The sequence below is a fragment of the Berghia stephanieae genome, chromosome 7 (genome assembly GCF_034508935.2).
Source record: "Berghia stephanieae isolate SIO BIC M18660-M18661 chromosome 7, UCSD_Bste_1.3, whole genome shotgun sequence".
Taxonomy (NCBI): domain Eukaryota; kingdom Metazoa; phylum Mollusca; class Gastropoda; order Nudibranchia; family Aeolidiidae; genus Berghia; species Berghia stephanieae.
In genome coordinates this window covers 8,909,671-8,937,401 of record NC_088366.1, presented here as the reverse complement: position 1 = coordinate 8,937,401, position 27,731 = coordinate 8,909,671, and the positions used below count along the sequence as shown (strand labels likewise).

Genomic DNA, 27,731 nt, shown 5'->3' with positions numbered 1-27,731 from the left:
ATTTTAATATCTAAGGCTCAGGAGAATTGAAAAGAATTGCTAAATTGTGTCATCGAGGAACATAATTCTTTTATTGTCAGAACAATTTCCAATGTTTGATTCTACAGAGCGCACTGTACCATTGCATCAGATTGTGTGAATGTGGATTTAAAAAAAAAATCTTTTGACTTTATTTTAGCACTTTTCATTGAAACTGGCAACCCAGAGATGATCGAGGGGAGAGAACTCTGATTCCCTTTTCCGCTGTAGGGATAACAGTAACAGTTTGTTTATCAACGAATTTGCTCATTCTTGATTATTTAGCTAGGACCTGTAATCTCCAGAAATATGTCTTCAAGACTTTCTTGTGGTAGGGATTTTCATTGCTGCCCAGATATTTTTGTTGCTCTCGACGTCGCTGGGAAAAAAGGGTGAGTTGTTTGTTATTGTTTCGTGTTAGACACAGACACTGAATCCCTGTCTCATTAGGATGAGTTGCCTATTCTCTTGTTAAGCAATATTGAGTGTTGCCTTTCTTTCTTTTTTTTTTCTATACAAAAACCTATGATGTCAAAACAATTTATTGATGTTTAAAGTTAAAGTTCGGGAGGCCTTCCTAAGTTCGGCCTCGTGCTAAGGCTAAGGGATACAAATACAAACCAAATATTTCCTCAACTAACCCTAAGAAAAAATGATAAAACGTGGTAAAAGTATACTGATAGAAATGAAAACAAATTAATGAAAGAGAAAAAGGAGGAATAAAATGAGGAAGCCGCTATTTTCACCTTAAAATTCACCTTACGGTGATAATAGCCTGACCGTGTGAAGGAGACTATTTTCACCGTAAGGCGATGGTAGTGTGGGAGACTTTTTTCACCGTCCAGTAATATTATGGTGGACGATTTTCAGCGTACGGTGATATATGAATATTAGGGAGACTATTTTCACCATACGATTGGTGGACGATTTTCACCGTATGGTGATAATAGTGTGGGAGACTTATTCCACCATACGGTAATATCTTGGTGGATGCTTTTCACCGTATGGTGATAATGGTGTGGGAGACTTTTTTCACCGTACTGTAATATCTATGTGGACGATTTACACCGTACGGTGATAATAGTGTGGGAGACTTTTTTTCACCTCCCGTAATAATTTGGTGGCTGATTTTCACCGTACGGTGATAGACATAGGGATTGAAATCACTATTTCTCGAGTTGTGAATAGCTCATACTCATACAGTAGAGCCACTGCCTCCCCGGCCAGGTGTTGTTGTTGTACCAGAAACAAAGGTCGCGGGTTTGAGACCCCATCGCCGCCACGAAATTGGAAAGCTTCATCGGTAACTGTAACCAATTCTGAATCCACCATCCCGCCTGTATTATTTTGGGAGGCCTTCCGAAAGCTCATCATGCCAAATATTCGCTCCTAAGAAAAAGTACAACTTAGTACCTTTAATTATCCCTAATAGGAAAAACAAAACAAAAACAACCCTAGGACTGCTTTGCAATGCCTATCAATACCTCACAAATCAAAATGGCGGCCGAGAATCAAAACAATGGTCAAATTAGGAATTTTTAAACTTTCACAAATCTATCAAGGTTTGTTCTATATGATGACAAATTGAATAAATAAATGTCTGACAAAAGGTCCAAAGTGAAAATACAAATTGAAAGAAATGCTATAACGAGGAGCTTTCGGGAGGCCTCCTTTGTTCTCGGCAAACTTTTTCTTTTTTTAAAAACTGGTCTGTACGCAGGAAGAAAATGAAAATGATGTCGGGTCGAATTCTAATGGTCTGGATGCAGAGGCGCATACGTCACAGTTAGTATCCTGGCTTCTGATTGGCTAATACATACGGTGAAAATAGTCTGTCAGACGATGGGGTCTCGAACCCGCGACCTAACTGGTACAACAACTCCGCCGTGGCTCTACTGTATGAGTATGAGCTATTCACAACTCGAGAAAAGGTGATTTCAATCTCTATGTCTATCTTGAGCCGCTCCCTCCGCCTTCTTGAGGTCATAGATTCAACACAGACAAACGCCGTGAAGTTTGTTGGCTACCAAGATGCCATTATCACCGTACGGTGAAAATTGTCCACCAAGATATTACCGTACAGTGAAAATAAGTCTCCCACACTATTATCACCGTATGGTGAAAATAGTGTGTCAGGCTATTTTCAGCGTACAGTGAAAATCGTCCACCAAGATTTTACCGTACGGTGAAAATAGTCTCCCGCACTATTGTCTCCGTACAGTGAATATAGCTTTCCACACCATTATCACAGTATGGTGAAAATACGGTGGACTCCGGATAAGACTATGACCAGGGGAACCGAGAAAAAAATCGACTTATCCGAAAATCAACTTAACCGGAGGGTAACCAAATGAGCAAAAACTCATTTGAACAAAGCAAACCAATCTAGAATAAGTATGTCCCTTCATATCGCGCGGTCTCTGTAGTGGTCGTCAGAGGTTACCCCCAATAGCCCCATAGAGGAATCAGAATACATAACAATCGGAATTTGAGATTTTAAAAAAGCGGAATCAACTTATTGTTATTGACTATGACATGCTTTGCAACAGAAAATGTAATAGACAATCCAAAAGTACTCAAATGATTAAAAATAAAAAATGTGTAAAAATGTACAGATTGTGTAAAGACTAAGAATGGGGTCAAATAATAATAGAGAACACACAGGTCCTGGCCGTCTGAGAGCAAAGCATTGAATGGATGGATTTAACCTTGTCAGGACCCTCCTCCCCCCACCCCCTCCCACATACACACACCTAATCAAGCAAACGCGCGTGCCGGTACACATACACACACACACACACACACACACACACACGGACACAGGGCTAAAATTAAATAGGGAAAGAAGCTGACCGTACTCAAATAATATTATTACCGATTGAAGCCAACATATAATATTACCAAGGTCATTGACCTCACGAATCGGAGTCACAATAATAATAATAATAATAATAATAATAATAATAATACTTCGGTCAACCCCCCTCCCAAACATAAAATATTATCCGACATCAGCAGCACACACTTTGAAGAGACTAATCAGACATACAAAATGTGTGTTGATTGACCATAGGAGATGACGAAATAAGCCATAGCTCACTTTTTTTTCGCTAGAGATTTTTTATTTTTTTTTATTTTCCTTGATGGGAAAGGTGAAAGGCGGAATTTTTGCCTTGAATGTGAAATGTATACCAATTAAGTGAAATTATTCCGCGAAAAGCTGAAGGGTAGGAGCCGCTAGGTCAAGGTCATGCTTCTTGTAAATCGTCGAGACAGAAATGGCTGGTATGCCAATTTCCTATGCGATGATTTTTTGTCGCATGCCAAACTTTCCAAATGCATCGAATCTTGAATCTTCCTTTTCCGCGATAGGTTTGCCATTGTAGTTGTAGACTTGACTTGAATTATTCTTGATAAAATTGATACTAATTAAGAGGGCCATTACATAGGATGGCCTGGGATTAGAACCAAAAAAAAATCTTGAACTTGAAGTTGCGAGAATGTAAAATTTGAGATGGAGAAATTAAAGTTATTCAATACTGCTCATGTACATTGAACACGGATGTCAGGCAAAGCACCTACATTACATCGATGTGCGCCAATCGTTCGCGGATATTCTTAACCACTTAAAATTCTTACTGGTAGCTTTTTTAACCAATGGAAATACTTGTTTATTTGTGATTTTTTTGTAGTCATGAGTGATAAGAACATCGACTTAAGCGACATCGACTTATGTGGAGTTTTTTTTTTTTTACTAATGTTGTATAGGAAGAAGGGGGAGGGACCAAGAAAAAAAATCGACTTAGGTAAAAATCGACTTAGGCAACGTCGACGTATCCAGAGTGCACTGTAGTCTGTCAGGCTATTTTCACCGTACAGTGAAAATCGTCTACCAAGATATTACCGTACGGTGAATATAGTCTCCCACACTATTGTCTCCGTACAGTGAATATAGCTTTCCACACCATTATCACAGTACGGTGAAAATAGTCTGTCAGGCTATTTTCACCGTACTCGCGGCTATGTGGTCTAGTGGTATCACACTCGCTTTCGGATCGGAAGGTCCTGGGTTCAAGCCTCGCTCGGCGCATAGTTGAGTACTTGGAAAAGACTCTTTACTCACATTCTCTCACCGTACTCAGGTGTAAAATGAGTACCTGGCCGTTAACAGCGTTGTCTTTGTCCGAAAAATTGTAATATCGCCTAACAGGCGTCATGTCTCGTCCTACATGTTAAATGTTGCTGTTGACCAGGGACCCCTTGTAAAGCGCATTGAGCACGTTAAGTGGATATTGCGCTATATAAATGCTCAATTAAAAAAAAAGAAATTACCGTATGGTGAATATAGTCTCCCACACAATGTCAGGCTATTTTCATCGTACTGTGAAAATAGCGGCTTCCATAAAATAAATAGATAAACAAAAGTAAAAAAAAAAAATAGATTGACAGAAGTAAGATAATGGAACATTGATATTGAAAAAAAAATGTCGCTGTTGGGATTTGAACAGAGGACCTTCCAATCAAGAGTCAATTAGCTTGCACTATGCCACAGATCCACTTGATTTATTGTTATGGAGATATTTAATCATGTCTATTTAGAGGAAATTCTTTCATATATGAATTATTGCCACTTTTATTTTAATTTAAATGTATATTTCACATTAGCAGAAAGAAAAAAAAAACATGGTATATTATAGATGTTTTCCCTTTTATAGTTTTAGTGACTCTATTTTTGCATTACCAACATGCTGGGGTGATACAAGTGTTGTGTTAGATGTCACTCTCTCAGAGCGATATATCTATTGTTGCTTTAGGTGTCAGTCTATCAGAATGAATTCTAGTCGCTTCGAAATGTTTTTATTCTGTGTTTTCATCAAGGCACTTCTTTATGAACCCTTTGTTGTTATTTTTAACCAGTCTGAGAGATTATTCAATCTGCAGCTATGTGGTCTTGTGGTATGACTCTTTCTTTCGAAAGGTCCTGGGTTTGAGCTTCGCTCAGCGCATAGTTGAGTCCTTGGAAAAAGCTCTTTACTCACATTCTCTCACCTTACTCATATGTAAAATGAGTACTGTCGGAAATAAATTTTAATATCGCCTACAGGGTCATGTCACTTTAAATGAGATCCATTGTAAAGCGCTTTGGGCATGTTTAGTGGATATTGCGCTGTTTAAAAGCTCAAGTATTCAATGAATTATCTTTTGTAGTTGGCCATAATTGGTTAATTTTCGAACACTGATACCACTAAATATTGAGTTTTATCACAACATTCTCACCAGTTCTCAATGAAATTTGTTGTATTAAGACAAAAGTTTTCTTCATAAAATTTTTTTTCAGATTTGACTTCGTATGTCTGCCTTTGGTTAATCCTCGCTTTAAGCGTGAATTTATCACTGGACCTGCCAAGAATAGGAAATGTGCCTTGACACGTTCCGACATGTGCCTTTCAAGTCAAGGTGTTTATCATTTTTTATCATTTATTAAGTTTGTTTCCAATGACTCTCTGATGTATTCCTGTCTTCTCTCTCTCTCTCTCTCTCTCTCTCTCTCTCTCTCTCTCTCTCTCTCTCTCTCTCTCTCTCTTTCTCTCTCTCTCTCTCTCTCTCTCTCTCTCTCTCTCTCTCTCTCTCTCTCTCTCTCTCTCTCTCTCTCTCTCTCTCTCTCTCTCTCTCACTCACACTCACACACACACACACAACCACACACACGTTTAGATAGAAACTGGGGTTACCCTCATAACTCTATCGACTGTTCTGTTCTGGAAAACTACTAATTTAGCTTGAACACTTTACAATAATTTGTATTTGGAAAAATCTATACTATAATTCATAATGCTATATTCTCCTCATTTCTATGGCATCGATTTTAACCATACAAGTAAACCGCTTATAAAGCCCTGTGAGCAAGTTTAGTGGATATTGTGCTCTATAAATGATCAAGTTTTTATGTTTTTTGTTTTTTTTTAAATTTATGTTTTATTCTTTTCTAAAAGTTTTAAAACGATCCTCTTCTACTTTACACTCCCCACCCCCATCCCAATCCCTCGTCATATTGATTGAAGACTGGAACTCTCTGGTGGTTGGGAAGGTTTCTCCCTGGCTCAAGTTGGACTCTTCACATTACAACACCCGCAAAAACTCTGAATTGGTAGGTATTTTATTTGAGTTGATCTCTGATCATCAATGCTACTCTGATGAAGTTTTAGCAATTAAAAGATAAAGAGGAATTCCTCCTTAAAGATTTTATTTGAAGAAATTACAAACCTGAAAAAGCAGAAAAAAATCCAAGCTATCATTTTTCTTTTTTATATAATTTTCCTGTTATGCTTTTATATTTGCAAGGAAATTACTAACCTTCATCATATCAAATATTACTTATTTTTATTAAGTTTATTTTATCTAGATCGATTGATTTTGATTTTTTTTTAACCTTATGTATTCGATTAGCCTTTTTGATTTCTGATATAACAAAAAAAACAACATAAAAAGTGCTGCTGCAGCATGTTTTTGGATGCATGGGTGGATAGCTTTACGGATTGCCAACATCTGTTTCTAACTGTGGAAGCAACAACTTAGTTATTTTAGTTTTCGGCTCTAACGTGAGGATGAGTTTTGAAATGGAAAGTTCCATGGCTGGTATCGTACAATGAGAGCCGTCTTCATCCAGTTTAAACAATGCAAGCCCTACACACCTTGTCACTCATATCTTTACATTAAACAACATTAAATTGTTACTGTTCTCCCATATAATGGATGAAATATGCATATTTGATTTTATCCTGAAAACCTTTAAAAACTGTTAACTTCATAAATATCATTTGAGATGACCTTTAATTTGCCTAAAAGTTTCAAACCCAAGTCTTCCTGGAGACTTCTTGACATGTTGGGGATTATTTGAAATGTATTGATATGTCGCACCAAACTGTTTTGCTGGAAATTTATTTTTTTTAAAATTTATTTATTGTTATGTTAAGAAGCATTGTGTGCTTCTTATCGTTAGTGTTATTTCAATGTTAAAGTCCCCCCCCCCCCCCAAAAAAAAATGATAATGGTATTGGTAATAGTGATATTCTTTCTTTTGTTTTGTTATATTATTTCCATTTTGAAACCAGGCCTTGAAAGAAGAGCTCACCTGGGCTGCTCAACTTAGTCCCCCCCCCCCCCCCCTCCCCAAAAAAAAATGATAATGGTATTTGTAATAGTGATATTCTTTCTTTTATTTTGTTATATTATTTCTATTTTGAAACCAGGCCTTGAAAGAAGAACTCACCTGGGCTGCTCATCTTAGTTCTCCCCCCCCCCCCCCCACCCCACCCAAAAATGATAATGGTATTGGTAATAGTGATATTCTTTCTTTTGTTTTGTTATATTATTTCTATTTTGAAACCAGGCCTTGAAAGAAGAACTCACCTGGGCTGCTCATCTTGGATTACCAGCTGTTCTCATCAATTTACCATCGGGCAATGTTTCTAATTTGGCCCAGTGTATCAGTGAACAAATGATACAGAGCTTTCATGTGCAGGTAAAACATCCACGCACATATTTGATCTGTGTGTTTAATTCTCTCTGTCCCCTCTACACACACGCCAACGCACTTACAATCACACCCCATGAAAACCCTCGAATGTTTGACTGCCTATGGACTTAATACTAGAGTAATATATCAGTGGTTTCAAACTGGCTACAAGGATATATTGCTGGGTGGGGTTCCTGACTTCCCATACTGGGCAGGGAGGTACTTTCTGTGTCTTCTATCCCCCTATATCTGTTTGCCAACGTGCTTTCTGTCTTTGTCTTGGGATGAGATCATTTGCTTTTTGTCCTGGCCTTGGCCAGATACCCAGGCTGAGAGGGAAACAGTCAAATGTATAAAGTTAGTTTTGGGAGATAATTTTTTTTTTCCCTTGTAAATCATATCTTTGTTATGCATTGTATTATGTTTTGTATATCAAAGTGAAAAATAGTTTTATAATTTTTAGATTTGCCAGTAATTCTGTGTTGCTTGGCAAAAATTAAACGAGCTGTATGGAACTATGTTAACCCTCAACCCGATTTTATAAAAGTACAGATTAGTTGATGTTATGATTTTTTATAAAAAGGACTAATTTCACGATTGAAACGTTGATTTTTACTTTCCTCTGTATTGCAGCAATACTGGATCAAGGTTCCAATGCTGAGTGCTAGAGACCAGTGTGATGACGTCATTGAGGGCCTGGACAGTCCAGAAGATGGACATCTACAGGATGACACTTGGCAGTGGTCAGCACACATGCTTTTATACATTTTCGCCATTATTTTTTTTTATATAAATAGATAAATGAATACAGTACATTTATACCAAGCACGTCTGATACTACAAAATTAGCTGGACTGAGATTCCATCTTAAAGTCATTGGTGCAAGAGTGCCGGCTACAGCCGGCCAATTGGATTACCGAAAAAAACGTCGTCGGCTTTTTGCGATTTGGATTTGATTGATTTTTTTTGTTTGTTTGTTTAGGCCCCAACAATCGGGTCGGGTACGTCCATATGATTTTAATCGAAACTTTTGAATCACGATGCTACTGTGACCCGGAAGTGATAGTTATATTATTAAATTTGAACCGGAAGTTGATTAGAGAAGAAATGAAAGTTGACATAGACAAAAACGTAAGTCCGTGAATCTTGCAGGCTTTTTCAGATTATATTTCTGGTCATAAGTAGACTTGCAGGCTTTTTGAGGTCCAGTTGCTTGCACCCATGTAAAGTGCATCTTTGAAGTTGTGTGGTTTGACACTCGCTTTCGAGCCTTGAGGTCCCGGTTTGAATCCTGTGGTGCACAGTGCAAAGTTATGTCCTTGTGGAGGCATTTTCTTGACATTCTCTCACGACAGTTTTGCAATCATCGAAACCCTCTGACCACCTTCAATTATTGCTTAACATTATAAATTGACAAGGCATGGTGCCTCATTGCCATCAAAGCCACTGACTATGGCGGTCCATGACTTTTTATTTCAAATGCCAAAACAGGAAAATTTAATTTAATTTTAATATTTGTCCTTACATGTAGAATATTCCATTGTTAATATGTACAGTAGAACATGAAAGTAACGTACTCGGAAATAGCGAGAACTTGGAAATAGCGAGTAAAATCTAAATCCCCGTTTTTTTTCTCTCATTTGAGTCAATAAAATTAGCATGCAAGTAGCGAGTATGAAAAAGATGACAACTCGGAAATAACGAGCATTTCCTGCCCCAGCCTAGGACTTCGAACGAAGTAAAGCAAAACACCAGACAAGGGCGATTTAAATATTTTTAGCCTAGCTTCTTTTTTTTTCTTATTTTTCGTTACGAGTAATATTACATAGTTGCCTAGTCGAGAGTACATAGTAGGCGAAACAAATTTGGGTGGGGGTTGGGTGTGTGTGTTTGTGCGCGAGGTAAGCACTGGCAGCCAACAATGTCAACATGCCTCACTTCGCAGCGAGTCGCATTCGTTAACGAACGACACGATCAGCGAGAGAGGGGAGCGTGGAACCATCATTTCAGTAGGTCAGTGATTGAGTGATGCGCTTGCTTACCTCATCAAACATGCCTAGTGCATACAAACACTCGCACACACACATACACGAAATCTTGATGGAAATGGAAGGGGTGGATCAACTTCAACCTGTGGCCATCATTACGTAGTTGACGAAGGCCGTGTTCAACCCCGTCCTCACACGAACTTTATCCACACACAGTCATTTGCACGCACGCGCGGCACACGCGCACAAACAAACAAACACACACACTGTCTTTCCATATTTTTGTACGGCCGAGTGACCTTTCCTGGCAACTCGGGAATAGCGAGAACTCGGAAATAGCGAGTAATCAGGAGTGGACCCGTCGAACTTGCTATTTCCGAGTTCTACTGTATTAATTTAAAAAAGATATAATTTAACAATAAAATTTGATAAAATTGAAGATTTTGCGTTTCATTTTCAGGTGGAATAAATTCCGTTTACTGTGTGACACCAACAAAAGATTGTGTTTGGCTTTAGAGCTAACAGGAGATCTGCCCTCAGCGTCTGTGATAGATCGATGGATGTCTGAACCAGTGAAGGCCTTGGTTGTGTCTACATCCTTGTTTCTTACAAACAAAAAGGGCTATCCAGTTTTGTCAAAGGTGCATCAGAATGTGATCAGGAAATTTTTCAAGGTAGATCACTCTTTTTATATCTCTGTCCCACAACCGTTATTTAAAGAGGTTTTCTATTTTGTCAAGGATGATTTGAAATTATATTTGAAAAGTAAAGTTTTCAGATTAGGTGACTCGTGCGGCTACGTGGTCTTGTGGTATAGAACTCTCTTTCGGATCTGAAAGTCCTGAGTTCCAGCCTCACTCTGCCCATAGTTGGGTCCTTGGAAAAGATTCTTTACTCACATTCTCTCATCGTACTCATGTGTAAAATGAGTACCTGGCCATTAACAGCATTGTCTCTGTTTTCCAACATGCTTTCTGTCTTTGTCTTGGAATGAGATTACTTGGTTTTGTCCTGGTCCTGGCCAGATGCCCTGGCTGAAAGGGAAACAGTCGAATGTATAGATAGTTTTGAGAGATGATATATTTTTCATTGTAAATCATCTCTCTGTTATGCACTGTATTACGCTTTCTTTATATTATATATGATATGTAAAACATTTGAGTGTGTTCCTCTTAGCGGGGACCTGTGCTTGTGTCTGGATAAGACTTTTAGTGATCTCAAACTAAGTACTTTGATAGAGTGCTTTTGGAATCTACACCCGTTTCTTATTTGAACCAATTCCCCTTTGTCTTCCCTTTTCTTGGATGCTTTATTGTAATTCTAGAACTTTTTACTATCCCATTTTCTTCCTTTTTACTGGCACTGATATGACCTTAATGTGTTGCAAGTGCCGTCAAACCCTTAAAAAAAAAACAAAAAAAAACAAAAGAAAATCATAGAGGTTTTCCTAATCTTTACATAGTGGTGTTACCATCAGGCCAACCAATTTTCTCAGCTCCCGCCCTTGTCAGTTTAATTTCACCCTGATATTTTGAAAGAAGGTATTCAAAATTGAAGAAGACTCGGATTTGTTTCAAAATTTTATTTTATACAAACTTGATCCTGGGTTTAACATGGCCTCGTGTGAAAGAAACTCTCAAGATCAAGATTTTTTTATATAAAGAAAAGTATTCAAAACCAAAAAAAATCATCCTCTCTTTTCTCAATTTGAATGACAATACATTTCCAATTGATATATACAGATAAATATTTATCAATTATCCTTGATAATACTTTCAAAATGTTTGAATCTCGTATCCTTAATCTTTCTTGTCCCAGCTGGATATTCAAGTAATTCTGAGTGGCCAAGACCGTCACAAGTCCATCCGTGCCTACCAGCAATACCTGGAGCATCTTTGGCAGACACAGGAACCCCTGGACACTGTAGGACAGTTTGCCAAAGGATACGAGGATTTCCTGCAGTGTCCTTTACAGGTCATTGTGCTTGATTGACAGGATAGCGGATATTTAATTCTTTAATAATACACATCCTCTTATACAAGAGTTAGTAATCCAACTGGTATAGTGTCGCATAATGACAAAAACCTATTTTAAATTTGTGGCCTGGGTGAGGTTCTGACCTCCCATTGTGGGCGGGGAGGTACTTGCTGTCTCTTCTATTCTATTCTATACAAGGGTATCTGTTTTCCAATTGCTTTCGGTCTTTGCCTTGGAATGAGATGACTTTATTTAGTCCTGACCCTGGCCAGAATTCTTGACTGGGATTCATTATATTTTTTTCCCTTGTAAATCATCTCTCTTTTATGTGCTGTTATTTTTTATTCTAAACTTATGATTTGTAAACATTTGAGTGTATTCCTCTTAGTGGGATCTTGTGCTGGTGTCTGGATGAGACTTTTAGGTGATCTCTTGGAATCTACATCTGCTCCCTCTTTGAACCATTTCCCTTATGTCCTTTTCCTCGTCCTTTTAATTGTACATCTAGAATGTTTTTACTGTCCAATTTTCTTCCTTTTTATTGGCGCTGATATGACCTAAATGTGTTGCAAGCTCTGTAAAACCCTTAAGAACAAACAAACAACCAACTGATTATTTTCCTCCGGTCTGCGGAAATTCGTGATTTTGGAGTCAGAGGAGATATTTCCTCCTTTCAATCAATTTTACTGGCTTTGAGAGACCTGATGAAACAAACTGGTGCAGTTTGCCACTCTCCAGATGATAGTCACAGTATCAATTATAGTTTATCATCTCAATTACTCTATAACAAGGGGGTTAGTGCAGAAAAAATGGGGCCTAAAGGCAATCATTCAAAATTTTTCTTTCTTTTTTCCCTTTTTGTCACCATCAACACTTTTTTTTTATTTGTGACCAAAATACTTTTGCTTTATATATAGATTATTTATTAATGTAGCCAATTTTCCGTATGTTTACGGAATTCAGTATGTTATAAGCCCTCAGTAGGTTTTCCAATCACCTGCTAAACGGGAAAGAAGTACACAATGTCTTTTTACTAGACTTCAGCGCTCATTAAAGGGTCAGTCAATGCGTTTGTGTAAAAGTTCAGTCAATTTTTGCCTCCTGAATTGAAACCCTGATTTAAGATGACCTCCAGCTTGTCCGAAAATCATAATCATGTGACAGTCATAGTCAAATGAAGCTTCAGGGTTAAGACTTTGACAAGTCGGTGATCATCTTGATTTATGTCAATGTTTGAAGTAGAAATTCTCTGATCAAGTCATTCTAATGACCAGCTTCCACTGTATTATCGATATTATTATTATTATTATATTATTTTCATCATTAATAATAATAATTATTGTTATTTTTATTATTATATTATTATTAGTATTATTAGTATAGATATTGTTGTTGTTGCTGTTGTTTCTTTCAATTATTTCTTTTTTTAATTTTTTTTTTATTGTGTAGGTGGTGGAGGGGATGGTGTTGATTCGTGATTGTTATGAAAATATTTTTTTCTTTCCTGTTTTCAACAGCCTCTGATGGATAATTTGGAATCTCAGACATATGAAATCTTTGAGAAGGACCCCTTCAAATACTCACAGTATCAAAAGGTAATTTTTTATCATACTTTAAAAACAAACAAAAAAACAAATAATAGATAAATAGATAAAATAAAAATAGATAAAATTCCCTTTATTCATCCCATAGGGAAATTTTTCTCAAGAGTCTATTCCAAGGGAAGACTAGAATAACCAAGGCAACAGCCACAGTACAGCGCCACAAATTGAGATTGGGTGAGGTGACTTGCTCAAGGCCAAACAGTTCAGCAGCGGATGAGCAAAGACTGTATCGCTGAGCCATGCTCTGCTTCCTCTTTAAGGCAGACCGTTGTTGAACGAAGCCTCCCAAACAGCCGGACATAACTCCTTTTTGGTTTTCAACTATGCCATGCACCCCATTAAAAACCATCAGAAATGAAGCTCCCAGAACATCACGACTCAAATCCAGAAAGCCCCTCTACCATTCAGAACCCAAAAACTTCGATTTTGGGGAATCCTGGAGGGAATAATGGACAAATATGAAACAACATATTCATTTTTGTGATATTTGGCTTTTTAAAAAGTCCTTCAGAGTCACATGGAGCCGGAGTTTATCCCGGTTTCTATAGTGTGAAATGGGCAATTGCTTTCTATCCTTTGGATAGAACACTAGTCTATCGCAAAGTACTTTCTGCCAAATCTAAAAGACACAGCTACCCATTCGCTGCTGGGTGGACAGGCGGGTCAGAAAATAATCTCAATTGAACCTTGGTCCCTTTCATGTGAAACGAGTGCTCTGCCAACTGAACTATCATGTGAATGTGGAGAGGGGAAGCAGGATGCCACACATGTTTTGCAGGACTGTACAAAATGCAATGAACAAAGGGCGATCGTTTAGCCTGAGAAGACGAAGCTATACAGGTCTCAGCATGAGCTTGGGAAGACCACAGCTTTCCTGCATCTTGTTGACCTTCAGCCGTAAAGACATCATGAGGGGGAAAGAAGAAGAAGAAACATCGGTGATAAGGTTATCATTTCCACACTTTGTGTTTGCAGGCTGTGTACAGAGCACTGGTGGATCGAATACCCCTCGAAGACAGAGACACAGAAGAAGTGTAAGATATTTTCACCATTTACCTTTGTATTTTTCTGAATTTGAAATAATTATTCACATTGTATACACGTGATTCACCACCATATGCTGAATATTGAATTTATTGTCAAAAATGTTAGACTTGGTCAAAGTTTATTTGTTTGTTTTTTTTTATTTATTTATTAAAAGGTTTTTTTCACCAAGAATAAGTTTGGTTTCCTCACTTACAGAATAATTTGATAAATAAATATGATTGTTTTAATTTTTTAAGTTCAGTTTTCACCATTTGATTCTGCCTGATTGTTTTAATTTTTTAAGTTCAGTTTTCACCATTTGATTCTGCCTGATTGTTTTAATTTTTTAAGTTCAGTTTTCACCATATGATTCTGCCTGAGATGATACTGATTGAAGACAGTGGGCCTCACACATAGACACAAATTTTCACCTTTACCCGAACCATTTATTTTAAAACTTCTGATGATTTGGCGTGCTTGATTATATATGACCAACCATCTCAAAATGGTATTATGTCGATGTGAACCGGAGGTTCAAAATTTAATTTCAAGCCAACTCATAAGATTTTAGTTAAAACAAATAACTGTTTTTTAAAAATATCTTTTTGACTTTTCACTCCAATATCTTCATCTGGTTAATTCTGACATAATACCAGGTTGACTCGATGGGTCTCATATTTGTTTTCAGTGTCTTTTGGGTTTTGTTTGTTTTGTTGAGGTTTTTTTCTTTCTTTTTCGTTCATGACGCATAGCAGACATTCTATTTCTTATTTATTCATCCTAATTTAGAGGGGTGTGCTGATAATGGTAATTTTCTTGTATATATTCTATCATCCCTTATTCAGAGATCTGTATTTAGTCTTAAAGTGATGATAATGTTTAATATTCTCCTATTCCATCATTCCTTTTGTCAGAGGCGTGTAAAGCATGTGTTGTTAGTCTTCATGCTCTTGTATTCTATCATTCTCTATTCATGTTAACAGCTATCTTTCGTCTCTGTATGCATATATGCACGTTTTGGTGCATATGTGTCGTTGTGAGGGAATGTGTGTGTGCGTGCTTGTAAATGGGTTTGTGTACAAAAATGTTTATTATGATGTTTTACAATTTTGTGCGTCTAGAGCTGTTTTGTCAACGAGATTGGACGCTATGCAAGTAAACTTTATCATTATTTATTATTATTAGAATGTCTTGTTAGTCTTCGTGCTCTCTCATTTACTTTATTTTTTTTTTCACATTTCTCTTCTCCCTCCATGCCACCCACCCCCTGACCTTCTTTTCACATTTCTCCTTTCCTCCTTCGCCTGACAATCATCAGTATCTTAATGGTGGTTGGAGCAGGCCGAGGTCCCTTGGTGAGAGCATCCTTGGCTGCAGCTGAAGAGGTGGGTGTCAAAGTGAAGAAATTATATGCAGTGGAGAAAAATCCTAATGCTGTCATCACGTGAGTAATGCTTTTCATTCCTTATTCAAACGATGATATTTTTGTCATGATAGCATCGTCTCACATGTGGGGTTTTCATGCTGTATTCTGAGATGTAAAAAATTTTTTTTTGACAAAGCACTTTGTAGTGGGCCCTGCCCAACAGCAACACTTAACATTCAAGACAGGACATGACGCCCATTACAATTTTTTGGGGGCAGAGACGGCGCTGTTACAGTATGGTGAGAGAAAGTGAGTTAAGAGCCTTTTCCAAGGACTCAACTATGCGCTGAGCGAGGCTCAAACCCAGGACCTTCCAGGATCTGTAACAGTCACAAGCTTGAATCAGTAAAGACTAATATAGACGTTGATTGTAAGCTTCAGTTTTGTAAACAACAAATGTAACCCATCACCTCAAACCAGTAATGTGCCAGGGTGGACCAATTGCCAAAAATATGTATATATATATATATATATATATATATATATATATATATATATATATATATATATATATATATATATATATATATCTTGGAATAAAAATAGATGGAAGGAGGATGACGTCATAATACTGAAGCCAACCGTTGGCCGCTTCCGCCATATTGGGTAGACCAAAACATTCCTTCCTTACGGCCATAGTTACGGTGATGTCTGTTTAATTTCTGAAAAGCATTTCAGAAAATATGTTGCAACTGTAGGTCAAGATCATTTTCATTTCAATCGATATGATTGCCTTAAGCTTTTGCTAAGCATCATGAAGTCTTTCGTCAATAAACCCGTTTTTTCTACATTATTTCATTCTTATATGTTTGATCATGAGGGGACTGAGAATCATTTGATTCTTCTACTAAAAGCAATAGCTGAGAAATATATTCAGGTCAGGTATTTCTATGCTGGTAAACTGTACATTGAACAATTGTAAAAGAAGCTAATGTGTAAAAGCCGTCAAGTTCTTAACAAATTCATTTTATTTACAGGGCAGTAACAATGTCATTATTAACTTGTGTGATTTTTTAAAAAGAGGCCAATATGTTTGTGTATAACCCTTTCCTGGCTAGGCTGGATTTCACGTCAAACCTCATTCCATCCGCTACAGCTTTCGCCTCGAGCACTCGGAGGGCTCGAGTCGTATCACAGGGGCTAATTTCTGAACTGTAGAGGATTGAATGATGAATGACGTAAAATCCAGTCTCGCCATGACAGACTTCTGTAATAACTATTAATGACGTAATGAAGTTGCTGAGATTTTTGTTTTATTTTGAAATCTTATTGAATTATGATCAAACAATGAACCTTTTTGTGTGACCATGATATTTTGTGTAATAATGTCTTATTTTTTTAATTATTTTTTTTTTGTCACTTTACACAAATAAATATAAAATGTAAATAGCATTTTGTGACTTAATTTTTGATGAATTATGGTAATTCATAGCTCTAGTAGCGGGGGTCCCGTTAGTTCAGTTGGTAGAGCATTGGACTGTCACGCCAAATGTCTCGGTTCGAGTCCCTTTGCAGCCAGAATTTTTATCCAGTTCCCCCTGTCCACCCAGCAGCAATTGGGTAGCTTACTCTACTACTGCTATAGCTGCAGTGGTACGTCCACATTTTAAGTTGTCACCATTAACCCTTTCATGGCTAGGTTTGAGTTGAACCGAACCAAAACCAAACGTACTTTTGTCTATACATGACTAACTTATGCAGTTTCACCTAGAGATAGTCCATGTGATGCGACTCGAGCGCGCTTTAGACTAATCTGTGATGAAAACTGTACAGGATCGACTCATTTTTGACGTGAAATCTAATCTAGCTGTGAAAGGATTAAGAATTGTGGTCGTGTAGTGGTGGCCTGATTTTTAATGTGATTCCTACCCCGACACTTTGTGCTGTAAGAGTCAGCTAAAAGTGGTGGGTGGTTGGGAGGGCCTCCTGCATTCTTGCAGGAGATGTATGCTTTCTTCTACTTTTATCCCCTTATCTTTTGTAACGTCCGCTTTCTGTCCTTGTCGTTGACCGAAATAGCTCGGTTGTGGTTGGGTTCATGTGGGGTTTTCTGCTTCTGACGAGTATGACACGGCCGGGAACCGAACCTCAGACCTCCTGGTTACGAAGCCAACGTTCCAACCAACTGAGCCACTGTGACCAGTAACAAGTAAAGATTGGTAGCGGATGACCGAATGGTCTACTTGCTGTTCTCTCTTCTTGGCCAAGCGAGATATGCCGTCTCGTGGCACGCAGGTTCGATTCTGACCGGATCCACTTCTTATTTTTTGATATCTTTAATTCGAGTTGCACTTCCATTACTTTCTGTGTGGTTGCTTGATATTTTACAAGTGTTTATTCATACTCATACTCCTCCCTTTTTCCTTATTCATGTCATAACCAACAAGCAAAGCAAATCGAACTGTGCGTAGTGATAGTGCTTTGGCTTCAGAATTGAACGAAGAAAATAATTTAATCAATATTGCCTTTGCAAGGTATTTTACAACATCATAATGACTAAATTCCCTTAGTAAGTGAGTGTTTTAATCGGCAACACAAGATGATTTCCATCACTCGTCTATAGTTTCTATGATAAACAATCGTTTCCTGGGCTTTTCAATATGGCGTCTAAGCTCCGCCCACTGGCATCAACTTTGCGACTGCGCGAACGAAGCCGCTTACCTTCCATGTATTATTATTCCAAGATATATATATATATATATATATATATATATATAAACGAAATAATCAGAAATATATCCCCAAATAAAACCTATAAACTTAATCAAAATTTCATATTTTGGCTATTGATTAAATTTCTTTGATCTGAATCGTCCTGGCATCGTTTTTTATATAGAGTTATGGTCACTGCGTGGCATTTTCCCCTCTGAGCGGTATTTCAGTGCTAGGTCAACCTGACCCCATTAGTGGGGTCAGCCCATGGGTGGAACAGGTAGCGGTCAGTAGGAATCTGTGATGCCGCTAATGGTAATTAATTGTTGCAATATTTTATGGTATTGCTCAGTTGCTAACACAAATATGAAAATTGTTCCCTCACCACAAGCAAAGCAAAGGTTTCTTTCATCATATGCCATGGTTGATAATAATTTATCCTCTTAAGGCTGCTCATAAGAGAGGTGTCAATTTAGTGGTTTTTGAGCTATCAATGAAATTAATTTGTTGTAATTTGCATATCAATAATTTAATTCCCAGCGGCAGAAAATGATTGAAACAAGCATCATTATAAAGTAAAAATGATGATCTTGACACATGCCAAGTTTTGTTGTCCGGGCAGTAAAACCTTAAAAGATATGAATTTTTTATTGTAAATTTCTTATTTGGCATGACTTGGTGAGATCCTTATTTTCTCTCCCATAGTACTCCATGCCATGAATTATGTCCAAATATCAGTTTAGGAATAAAATATAAACCATTAAACGAAAATAATACTAATATTATTTTTTAAGCATTTAACTGATTTAAATATTATGAGTTTTGGGCACATTTGAAAGTCAACTTTTTAATGGCTTGATAACTTTTTTCTATACTTAAATCCCTTACGATTCAAGTCAAAATTATATTTTTTTATGACTGTTAGGCATTATATTTTGGAGATGTATACGGCACTGCTTTTGTGTGGTTGTCTCAGGAAATGCCGACTTTATAGTGTCATATAGGTGTCAATGTTTAGGGTATTCTTGCATGTTGAATAAGTAATATAATGTAAGTTCAAGTTCTCCTTTTGTGCACAAGTGAATGTGTTAACTTTTTATAGACTGAAGCGTCCAGATATATATGGCAGTGATTTCCCCAAAATTAAATGATCTTGCTGTGGTATGCCTGTGGTGTTATACTGATTTGACTCTGGTTGTTATTCAATTGTTTTATCTCTAAATTTGACTGACTGGAGTTCAATTGTATATCAGATGACTTTATAAGACAATGACTAAATGTGTATTCTTGGAGGAAAGGAGATGATTCTATATAAACTATATGGACAGTGTGTTCGTTTTGAATGTAGTTGGTCAATAAGGAGAAAAAGGTTACTACTTGGAATAAACTATATGCCCTCATACTTTTGAATCCTCTTTTGTCCACATACTATGTCCGTCTGTTTGAGCAAATCATTTAATTTAACAGTACCAGTGCTTAGTGTTAGTTGTAATTGATGATTGATACTGCAATATTTGTAGCATGTCCAGTAACCTTGTTGGGTGATTGATTTTTTTCTTGTAAAGAAGTCATACTTTATAGGCAGATTGATAGTAAATTGAGATATTGACATCATACACAATATTAGTTTTTAGTCTTTACTGGTCAATAAAATATTATCTTTATGAGTTATTTTACCACATAAAGACATAAATCATATCAGTTTACTGTTATGATCAACACAACTGTTTGAGAGGAACGGAATTGGTAAAAACAATATACAGAACTTACAAAACCATGAATAAATCAAGAAAATCAACTGCCAATATGATAATATTGCACAGGAACATAGATGCATATATGTACTTTTGATATTTATTAAAATTCTTGAGATACTGCCGCTGAGTTTTGAATAACAAATTTTTTATTTAAGTGCACCATAATTTACAAGCACTTAAAATTAGATCAACAATTTGTGATATTCAAAGAAAACTATTAACCACAAGAATGTCAAATTTTCACTGATGTTTAGAAAGACAACTGATTTTTCAAATCAAAATAATGAAGTGAAAGAGTCTGTTATTGTTTTCCCGCTATACAGACATATTATAAGACCATAAATATCCATAATTGCCCCCATTGGACACGGCACTGCCTGATACCAGTTGAACTCCAATGACCTCATGCAGGTAGCGAGCAGGGAGGGTTATTGGTCCCTTGGGAGTTCCAACTGAAATAGCGCTGATTCCACGCAGTGTGGTATAAACAAAATTTATAAAGCCAAATTTGGTCGTATGAGAATTTTTATACCAGAATTTCAAAAGATTAGAAATAGTAATCTTATTTTATCCCTAAAACTGATAAATGACAAAACGAAATTCGAGTTTATTTTTCTCCAAATAAATTACAGATTTTTATTTATACATGAAAAAAAATATTTTTTTTGGGTCAGGTTGCGAAACATCCAGGAAGAGGAATGGGGAGACAAAGTGGAGATTGTCTCATGTGACATGCGCGAGTGGAGTGCCCCCGTCAAAGCTGATATAATGGTCAGTGAATTGCTGGGCTCCTTTGGAGACAACGAGTTGTCGCCTGAATGTCTGGATGGAGCCCAGAACTACCTGAAAGGTGAGAGGGGATTTTTTTTTTGTCTTCTTTTTATTTGGATATTTATATATTTTAAGAAAGATAATGTTTGAACCCTACCCCAACCCCTCTCCCTCTCTTTCCCAACTGAATATGATTGTGTAGCTGGTTTTTATCTAAATCTAAATCTTGCTAACATGTACTCAGTGCTAGACCAGCCATTATTATTATTATTATTATTATTATTATTATTATTATTATTATTATTATTATTATTATTATTATTATTATTGTTATTATTATTATTATTATTATTATTATTATTATATTATTATTATTATTATTGTTATTATTTATTATTATTATTATTATTATTATTATTATTATTATTATTATTATTATTATTATTATTATTATTATTATTGTTGTTGTTATTATTATTATTATTGTTATTATTATTATTATTATTATTATTATTATTATTATTGTTATTATTATTATTATTATTATTATTATTGTTATTATTAATATTATTATTATTATTATTATTATTATTATTATTAGACTGCTGTAAGGTGTAAGGCTAATTAAAATGGCATTTTGCCCCCTTTCTTTTGTTTCCTTATTTCTTTAGACGACGGCATCAGCATCCCCCAGAAATACACGTCTTTCTTAGCGCCTCTCCAATCAGCCAAGCTGTACAACGAGGTTCGGTCTTTCAAACCAGAGAGTGGAAAGCCACCAGAGGTACGACTGGGATTATGGTAGTCGTAGAGGGTGAATTTGTAGAGGTTTGGGTTGGATGGCTTGGTGGAGGAGGGGGGGGGGAGGCAAGGGAGGAGCACAGCTCGCTAGGTCGCTAGGGAGGAGCACAGCTAAGAATGTCTAATCTTGAAGAGAGATATAATGGCAGTAAAATACAGTCTCTCTCTCTCTCTCTCTCTCTCTCTCTCTCTCTCTCTCTCTCTCTCTCTCTCTCTCTCTCTCTGTCTGTGTGTGAGAGAGAGAGAGATATCAAGAAAGTTTTGAAAATAATACTCACATAATCCACCCCCCTCTATCTACCCCGTTGTTTGTCCACAGGCAATCTATGAGATGCCCTACGTGGTCAGGTTACATAACTCTATCATCCTGTCGGATCCCAAGCCTTGTTTTACATTTGAACATCCAAACAGAGGTAATATCAAATATCTTTTTATTTGAACTCACATGACATAATGATGATGTTGATAAGAATAATAATAATAATAATAATAATAATAATAACATTAATAATGATAATGATACATCTGTTTGAGAGGAGTGTGGCACATTGGTATGGTCTTTGCTTTGTACCCAGTTGGTATCGAGTTCTATTACCCCCACATCTCTGTGTGAACCTCAGCAAGTCATCGTGCCCAAGCTCATTCCTTCACACTGTACTGCAACTAATGCTCTTTTTATACTAATTTTTGCTTTTAATTACTAGTGCTAGTAGTGTATGGCTACACCTCCAAATTCATTTCATCAACCCAGCTTCTAAAGTCTTCCTCCACCCTAAGAACTGTTTCATAGCCACCTTCAAGCTTTTAATTGACCCTTTTGGAATGAGAAAGGGAATTTTTATCGATTATTTTATTATTATTTTGTGTACCGCCTTCGTTTTCCTAGGGTCTGGCATGAATTTGAAATGTTGCAAGTGCCAAAGATAAAAACTGAAACAAAATTGATTAAACAAGGTTCTAGAATCCACATATTGACTTTTGAATTTTATATTGTGTTTACTGTCATCACATCTCCAGATGAAGTCATTGATAACTGTCGCCTTGAATCATTAACCTTTGACCTGGAAGAGAATTGTGTTGTCCATGGATTTGCTGGCTACTTTGAGAGTAATCTCTACAAGGACGTTATGTTGAGTAAGTCATTCTTTGATTTGCTGGTTTGTATTTAGATACTATGTATGGTGTGTAGATTTGTTTTAACCAATGTTAAATCTTATAATCTTAACTCTTTCAGTGCCATTGGTCTCACTGTGCATCCAGAGCAGAATCTGTTCTACTGGCCAATGGCTGCACAGTGTGGTCGGTGTTGGAAGGCAAAAACAATAATGTGATCCAATCCTACTTTCTACAAAAGGACTATAAATTGAACCAATGGTATCATTTCTTTCATCAGAATATTCAATTATCCCTATGGGGGTATTTTAATTGAGATTTTGCCCCGAATTTGACGTAGCTTGTCATTCTCATGCTACCTCGATCAGGTGCCAGCCATTTTGTTACGGAAATGCAAATATAGCCTCAGCGCTGAAAGAGTTAACTCACTCAACCCTAACACCGACTATATCCAATGTTTACCCGGATTACTTTTACTTTTACCCCATGCCTATTTATTACATTTTTTCTGAGACAAATTATATGCGTAGTATCAAAGATAATGTGTTTTCCTTTTTACATGTTTATGGTAGTTGAATAAAACTATCTATCCACATGCTCATTTTAATACATTTTTTTTCCCAATTTTTAAAAGTAGCAAAAATATCTAGGATTGAGTGAGTTAAGGTATCCTCAATATTTGATTGAAGTAAATAGACAATGGCTTGAGATTTCTGTTGAGCAGGAAAGCATCTGCCTCGGGTTGGAGGGAGGGGTGTAAGGGGAGATTATTATCTGGCTATATTTGTTGTCTCTTTAATACCTATCTGTTATCTTTCCTCAAAGTTTTGTTGGAGAGTTTTTTTTCTTTGAGGAAACCAATTGATTTAACCAGTGCCTGCCTGGGTTGGCTTGTTGAGTCTTAATGAAACCATCCTCTCATCTCGTGTTCATCCTTTAGTGTCTAATTCATCGCGTTATGTTGACAAAGGGGAAACATGAAACTTCCATAACATTTATCTTTGTCAATCAAATTGAGGCTTGCATTCAGTTTTTTCATCGCTATTTAATTGTTTTGTCTTATTACAGGTATAGTACCAGAGACACATTCACCTGGAATGTTCAGTTGGTTTCCCATCTTGTTCCCAATTAAGGTAAGTACTAGTCATTATTTTTTTTAATTGTCATTATCATTACTAATGTTGTCTTCTTCTTCATCGTCATCATCATTGTTGCTGTCATCTTCATCACATCATCACTTTAGCATCATCATCATTATTATTGTTATCAGATTTTTAAAACACATCTCTTCTTTTTTAACTTCCCAGGCTCCTGTTAGTGTGGATCAAGGCAGCCAAATAACTATAGACATCTGGCGACGATGCAGCTCTAAGAATGTCTGGTATGAATGGGCCTTCCACTGTGGGGGTCAGGTATCCACCATACACAACCCTAAAGGAAGGTCGTACACCATCGGCTTGTAATTATGTGGCCTTTCTGTGACTCCTAGAATGTCACTCATTGTAACTATTCCTCTTTTTAACTTCAATCAACCTGAACAAAACTACTTAGCTTTGATTTAAAAAGAGCAATAACCAGTAAAATAGGAAGACTAAAAAAAATTTTTTTAAAAAGCGAACAACTAAAAATAAAACCCACCCACAATATACCAGCTGAATGGATGGGTTTGTATGTTGATTGTGTATTTATACATGTCTAATTTAGCGAAAGATGTCATATTATGGTTTAGATATCCCAGCTAAAATAGTTGTAACCACTGCCAATAAAATACACAATTGTTATTTTAATATTGTTGGTTTGGATTTGATTTTTTTTTTGTTTTGTTTTTTTCTCAAGAGTCTTTGGGCAAAAATTTGTGTGGAATAACAGCATCGTTGATTTCATATGGCTGTTGGTTGTCACTGCAATCAAGTTGTAGCGATTAAGCAGAGATGACGTGCGATTAAGCGGAGTGATTACATAGAAAAAATTATGTTTTTCGGAAATTTGTAGCATATAAGTGGAGTGTGCAATTAACCAGTGTGCGATTAAGTGGAATGAACTGTAATACCATTCCAAGATTAAGACAATAAACTAAAAAAAAACAGAAAAAGGGGGATAGAAGACACAGCAAGTGACCTCCTTTCCATCACGGGAGGTCAAATGACCCCACCCAGCCAATGAATTGTGATGCAGTTCTGTGGAAGATGGCCGAGACCTGGAATCATAACTAATCAAACCATTCCAATGTCCTTTATGAATGATTACCTTCGACAGGAAGGCTGAAACTGGTCTCTCTGTCTTTTTGTGCGTCAAGATAAATGTCCCCTGTTCATTATCCCTTGTGTCAAATGTTTAAAAGGAAGGGGAAAAACATGACAGATGAGGATAGAGATAAGAAAAGATAGCAAGCAGACAGGGATAAAAAGAAGAGGAAGAAGAAAAGATTGCAAGTGTTGATCTTTTTGGCCCAAGAAGAGAGTTCATGAATACAAAACAAATCAGCAAGTTATATCAGCACCAATACTTTGTTAAAGTAATTGTGTCAGTGCTCGACATAATCAGTCGGAAGGTGAAATTTTGGATATGCATTTTTTTAAAAAAAAATTTTGCATTATCTGAAAGAATATGCTCCCCAGAGCAGTTTAATCTTTATTTGAAGTAAATCGGATGATTTTTCATGGTTATGGTCAGATGTATGGGAAAGGCATCCAGCAACTTTGCTCAAATTTCATACTTTTTCAACATGACTAGCTGTAAAAAAATATTTAGAAGTGAGAAGCTTTGATATTTCCCGAAGATGTACAAAAGGGTTGATTTAATCGTGAATGGAAAGAGCTCCTTTTTGATAAAAATTTTCCTTCTAACTAAACTTGGCAATATCTCAGTTCAAACCTTTTCACCATCCAACTGATGATATCGTACACTGTAACAATTTTTCATTAAAAAAAACTGAAGCTTTTATAAAGCACAATGTTCGTTCAAAGTAAAAGCTCTTTGCAAAGGGTCCCAAGCCATCAGCAATGTATAGGATGAGACATGACACCTAAAGGTGTTATTACAATTTTTTTTCCAACAGAATCAGCGACTGTCTCGGAACTCATTTCACACCTGAATACAGTGAGTAGTGAGAGAATAATATAAGCAAGGTTCCCATGCAACCTGGAAAACCGGGCATTCAAGGCCTTGAAAACCGGGAAAAGCATGTGTGTTTTGTCCAAAACCTTGAAAAAACAGGGAAATTTATTTTTAGTGAAAAAATGCCAGGTGGGTCATAGTCATAAGTGAAAAACGGATCACATGAATTTTGTTGGGAGTCCTCAGCAAAGTTCACGTTGACAAAGATCTTATGATATCAGTCAGCAAAGTAGAAAAAAAAGTATTTTAATCACTTTGACTTTGAAGAGAGGATGAAAGAAAAGGAACAAGTGAAGAAAGCTTTGAAAAATAATGAAGAACATGGATGATGATATTCAGGATTTGAAGCGGCTATGTGGTCTAGTGGTATGACACCCGTTTCGGATTGGAAGGTCCTGGGTTCGAGCCTCACTCGGTGCATAGTTGAGTCCTTGGAGAAGGCTCTTTACTTACATTCTCTCACCGTACTCGGGTGTAAAATGAGTACCTGGCCGTTAGCGTCATCTCTGTCCGAAAAAATTGTAATATCGTCTAACACTAACAGGCATCCTGTCCCGTCCTACATGTTAAATTTGCTGTTGGCCAGGGACCCCTTGTAAAGCTCTTTGAGTACATTTAGTGGATAATGCGCTATATAAAAGCTCCAAAAAAAAAAAAATAGAAGAAAGCTTTTGGAAACAAATCTTGCATTTTTTTAAAAGGAACATGAAGAGGCAGCAGAAAAGTTAATGGACTTCACTCTCCTTGCTAAGGCAAATATGCTGAGGGAAAAGGCAAAGGATATCAAGTGTGACGTCTTCAAAAAAATCACTTCTGATACTGATAATGAGGAGAGATGCAAATCCTTGACTGGATTCCATTGAGATAGTTCTGGGTGGATTTTTTTTTTTGTACTGTGTTTTTAGTGTTGTTAAATATATTTTTCTGTGAAACTGAAACCTAAAATTTTGAATCAGGAAGTGTGTGGAGTGGTTAGCAATGGACAATGACTTGGATAGGCATTAGGCAATATGAATATGAGGACTCAATTTAACTCCCAGACTATACCTTGGACTTTATCGGTAAGCTTCACGGCTTTAAGGTATGCCGTATACAACCTTAAAATCAATGAATTTTTTTTAAAAGAATAGGTGTGGGAACTCTGTCAATTTAAAAGACTTTTCCAAGGACCCAAGTTTGCACCACCCACAACAGGACTCGAATCAGAGACCTGCAGGTCAAAAGTAAGTGTTGTGTCACAATGCAACAAAACACAATGAAGATGAGTAAGAGTTCATCGTAGAGGGCCGGTGGCCTATTGATTGTCTTTGGATCGGTCTCCGCCAACTTGTGGAGGTCAAAAGGCTGGCTTCAATGGGGAAATCAGTACTGTATTTTAGATCCTGCAGGAAACTGTCAGTTTCTGGGTGGGGTTCCCTACCTCCACAGTGGGCAGGGGGGTACTTACTGTGTCTTCTATCCCCTTATATGTTTTCCAACATGCTTTCTGTCTTTGTCTTGGTATGAGATTGCTTAGTTTTGTCCCGACCCTGGCCAGAGTCCTAGCTGGGAGGGAAACAGTCAAATGCATAGTTATTGTTTTGGGAGATGATATTTTTTTCCTGATAAATCATCTCTCTGTTATGTATTATTATATTTGCTATTTTTAATGTATGATAAAATGTAAGCATTTGAGTGTATTCCTCTTTGTTGGATCTTGTGCTTGTGTCTGGGTGAGACTTATAGGTGATATCAAACTAAGTACATTGGTGGTATGCTCTTGGAATCTACATCTGATCCCTACTTGTTCCCAATTCCCCTTTGTCTTACTCTCTCTTGGGTGCTTTAATTGTAATTCTAGAACTTTTGACTATCCCAATTATCTTCCTTTTTACTGGCGCTGATATAACCTAAACGTGTTGCGCCGTAAAACCCTTAAAAACAAACTGTCAATTTGGCTTTTAAAGCTGTTTATGCTTGATTGGC

General features: G+C 36.8%; 1 protein-coding gene across 1 annotated transcript; it reads left to right on the top strand.

Annotated features, from left to right (window-relative positions):
• The first annotated feature begins 220 nt into the window (after positions 1 to 220).
• LOC144976659 (protein arginine N-methyltransferase 5-like) lies at positions 221 to 24,250 on the top strand. Its single transcript, XM_078920971.1, has 16 exons — positions 221 to 410; positions 5,357 to 5,475; positions 6,081 to 6,166; positions 7,409 to 7,540; positions 8,168 to 8,277; positions 9,983 to 10,196; positions 11,341 to 11,496; positions 13,017 to 13,094; positions 14,079 to 14,137; positions 15,448 to 15,573; positions 20,639 to 20,814; positions 21,407 to 21,519; positions 21,856 to 21,949; positions 22,554 to 22,670; positions 23,718 to 23,782; positions 23,957 to 24,250. Exons 1-16 carry the CDS (start codon positions 328 to 330, stop codon positions 24,110 to 24,112), a joined length of 1,884 nt encoding a protein of 627 aa, XP_078777097.1. The 5' UTR covers positions 221 to 327; the 3' UTR covers positions 24,113 to 24,250.
• Positions 24,251 to 27,731: the final 3,481 nt, after the last annotated feature.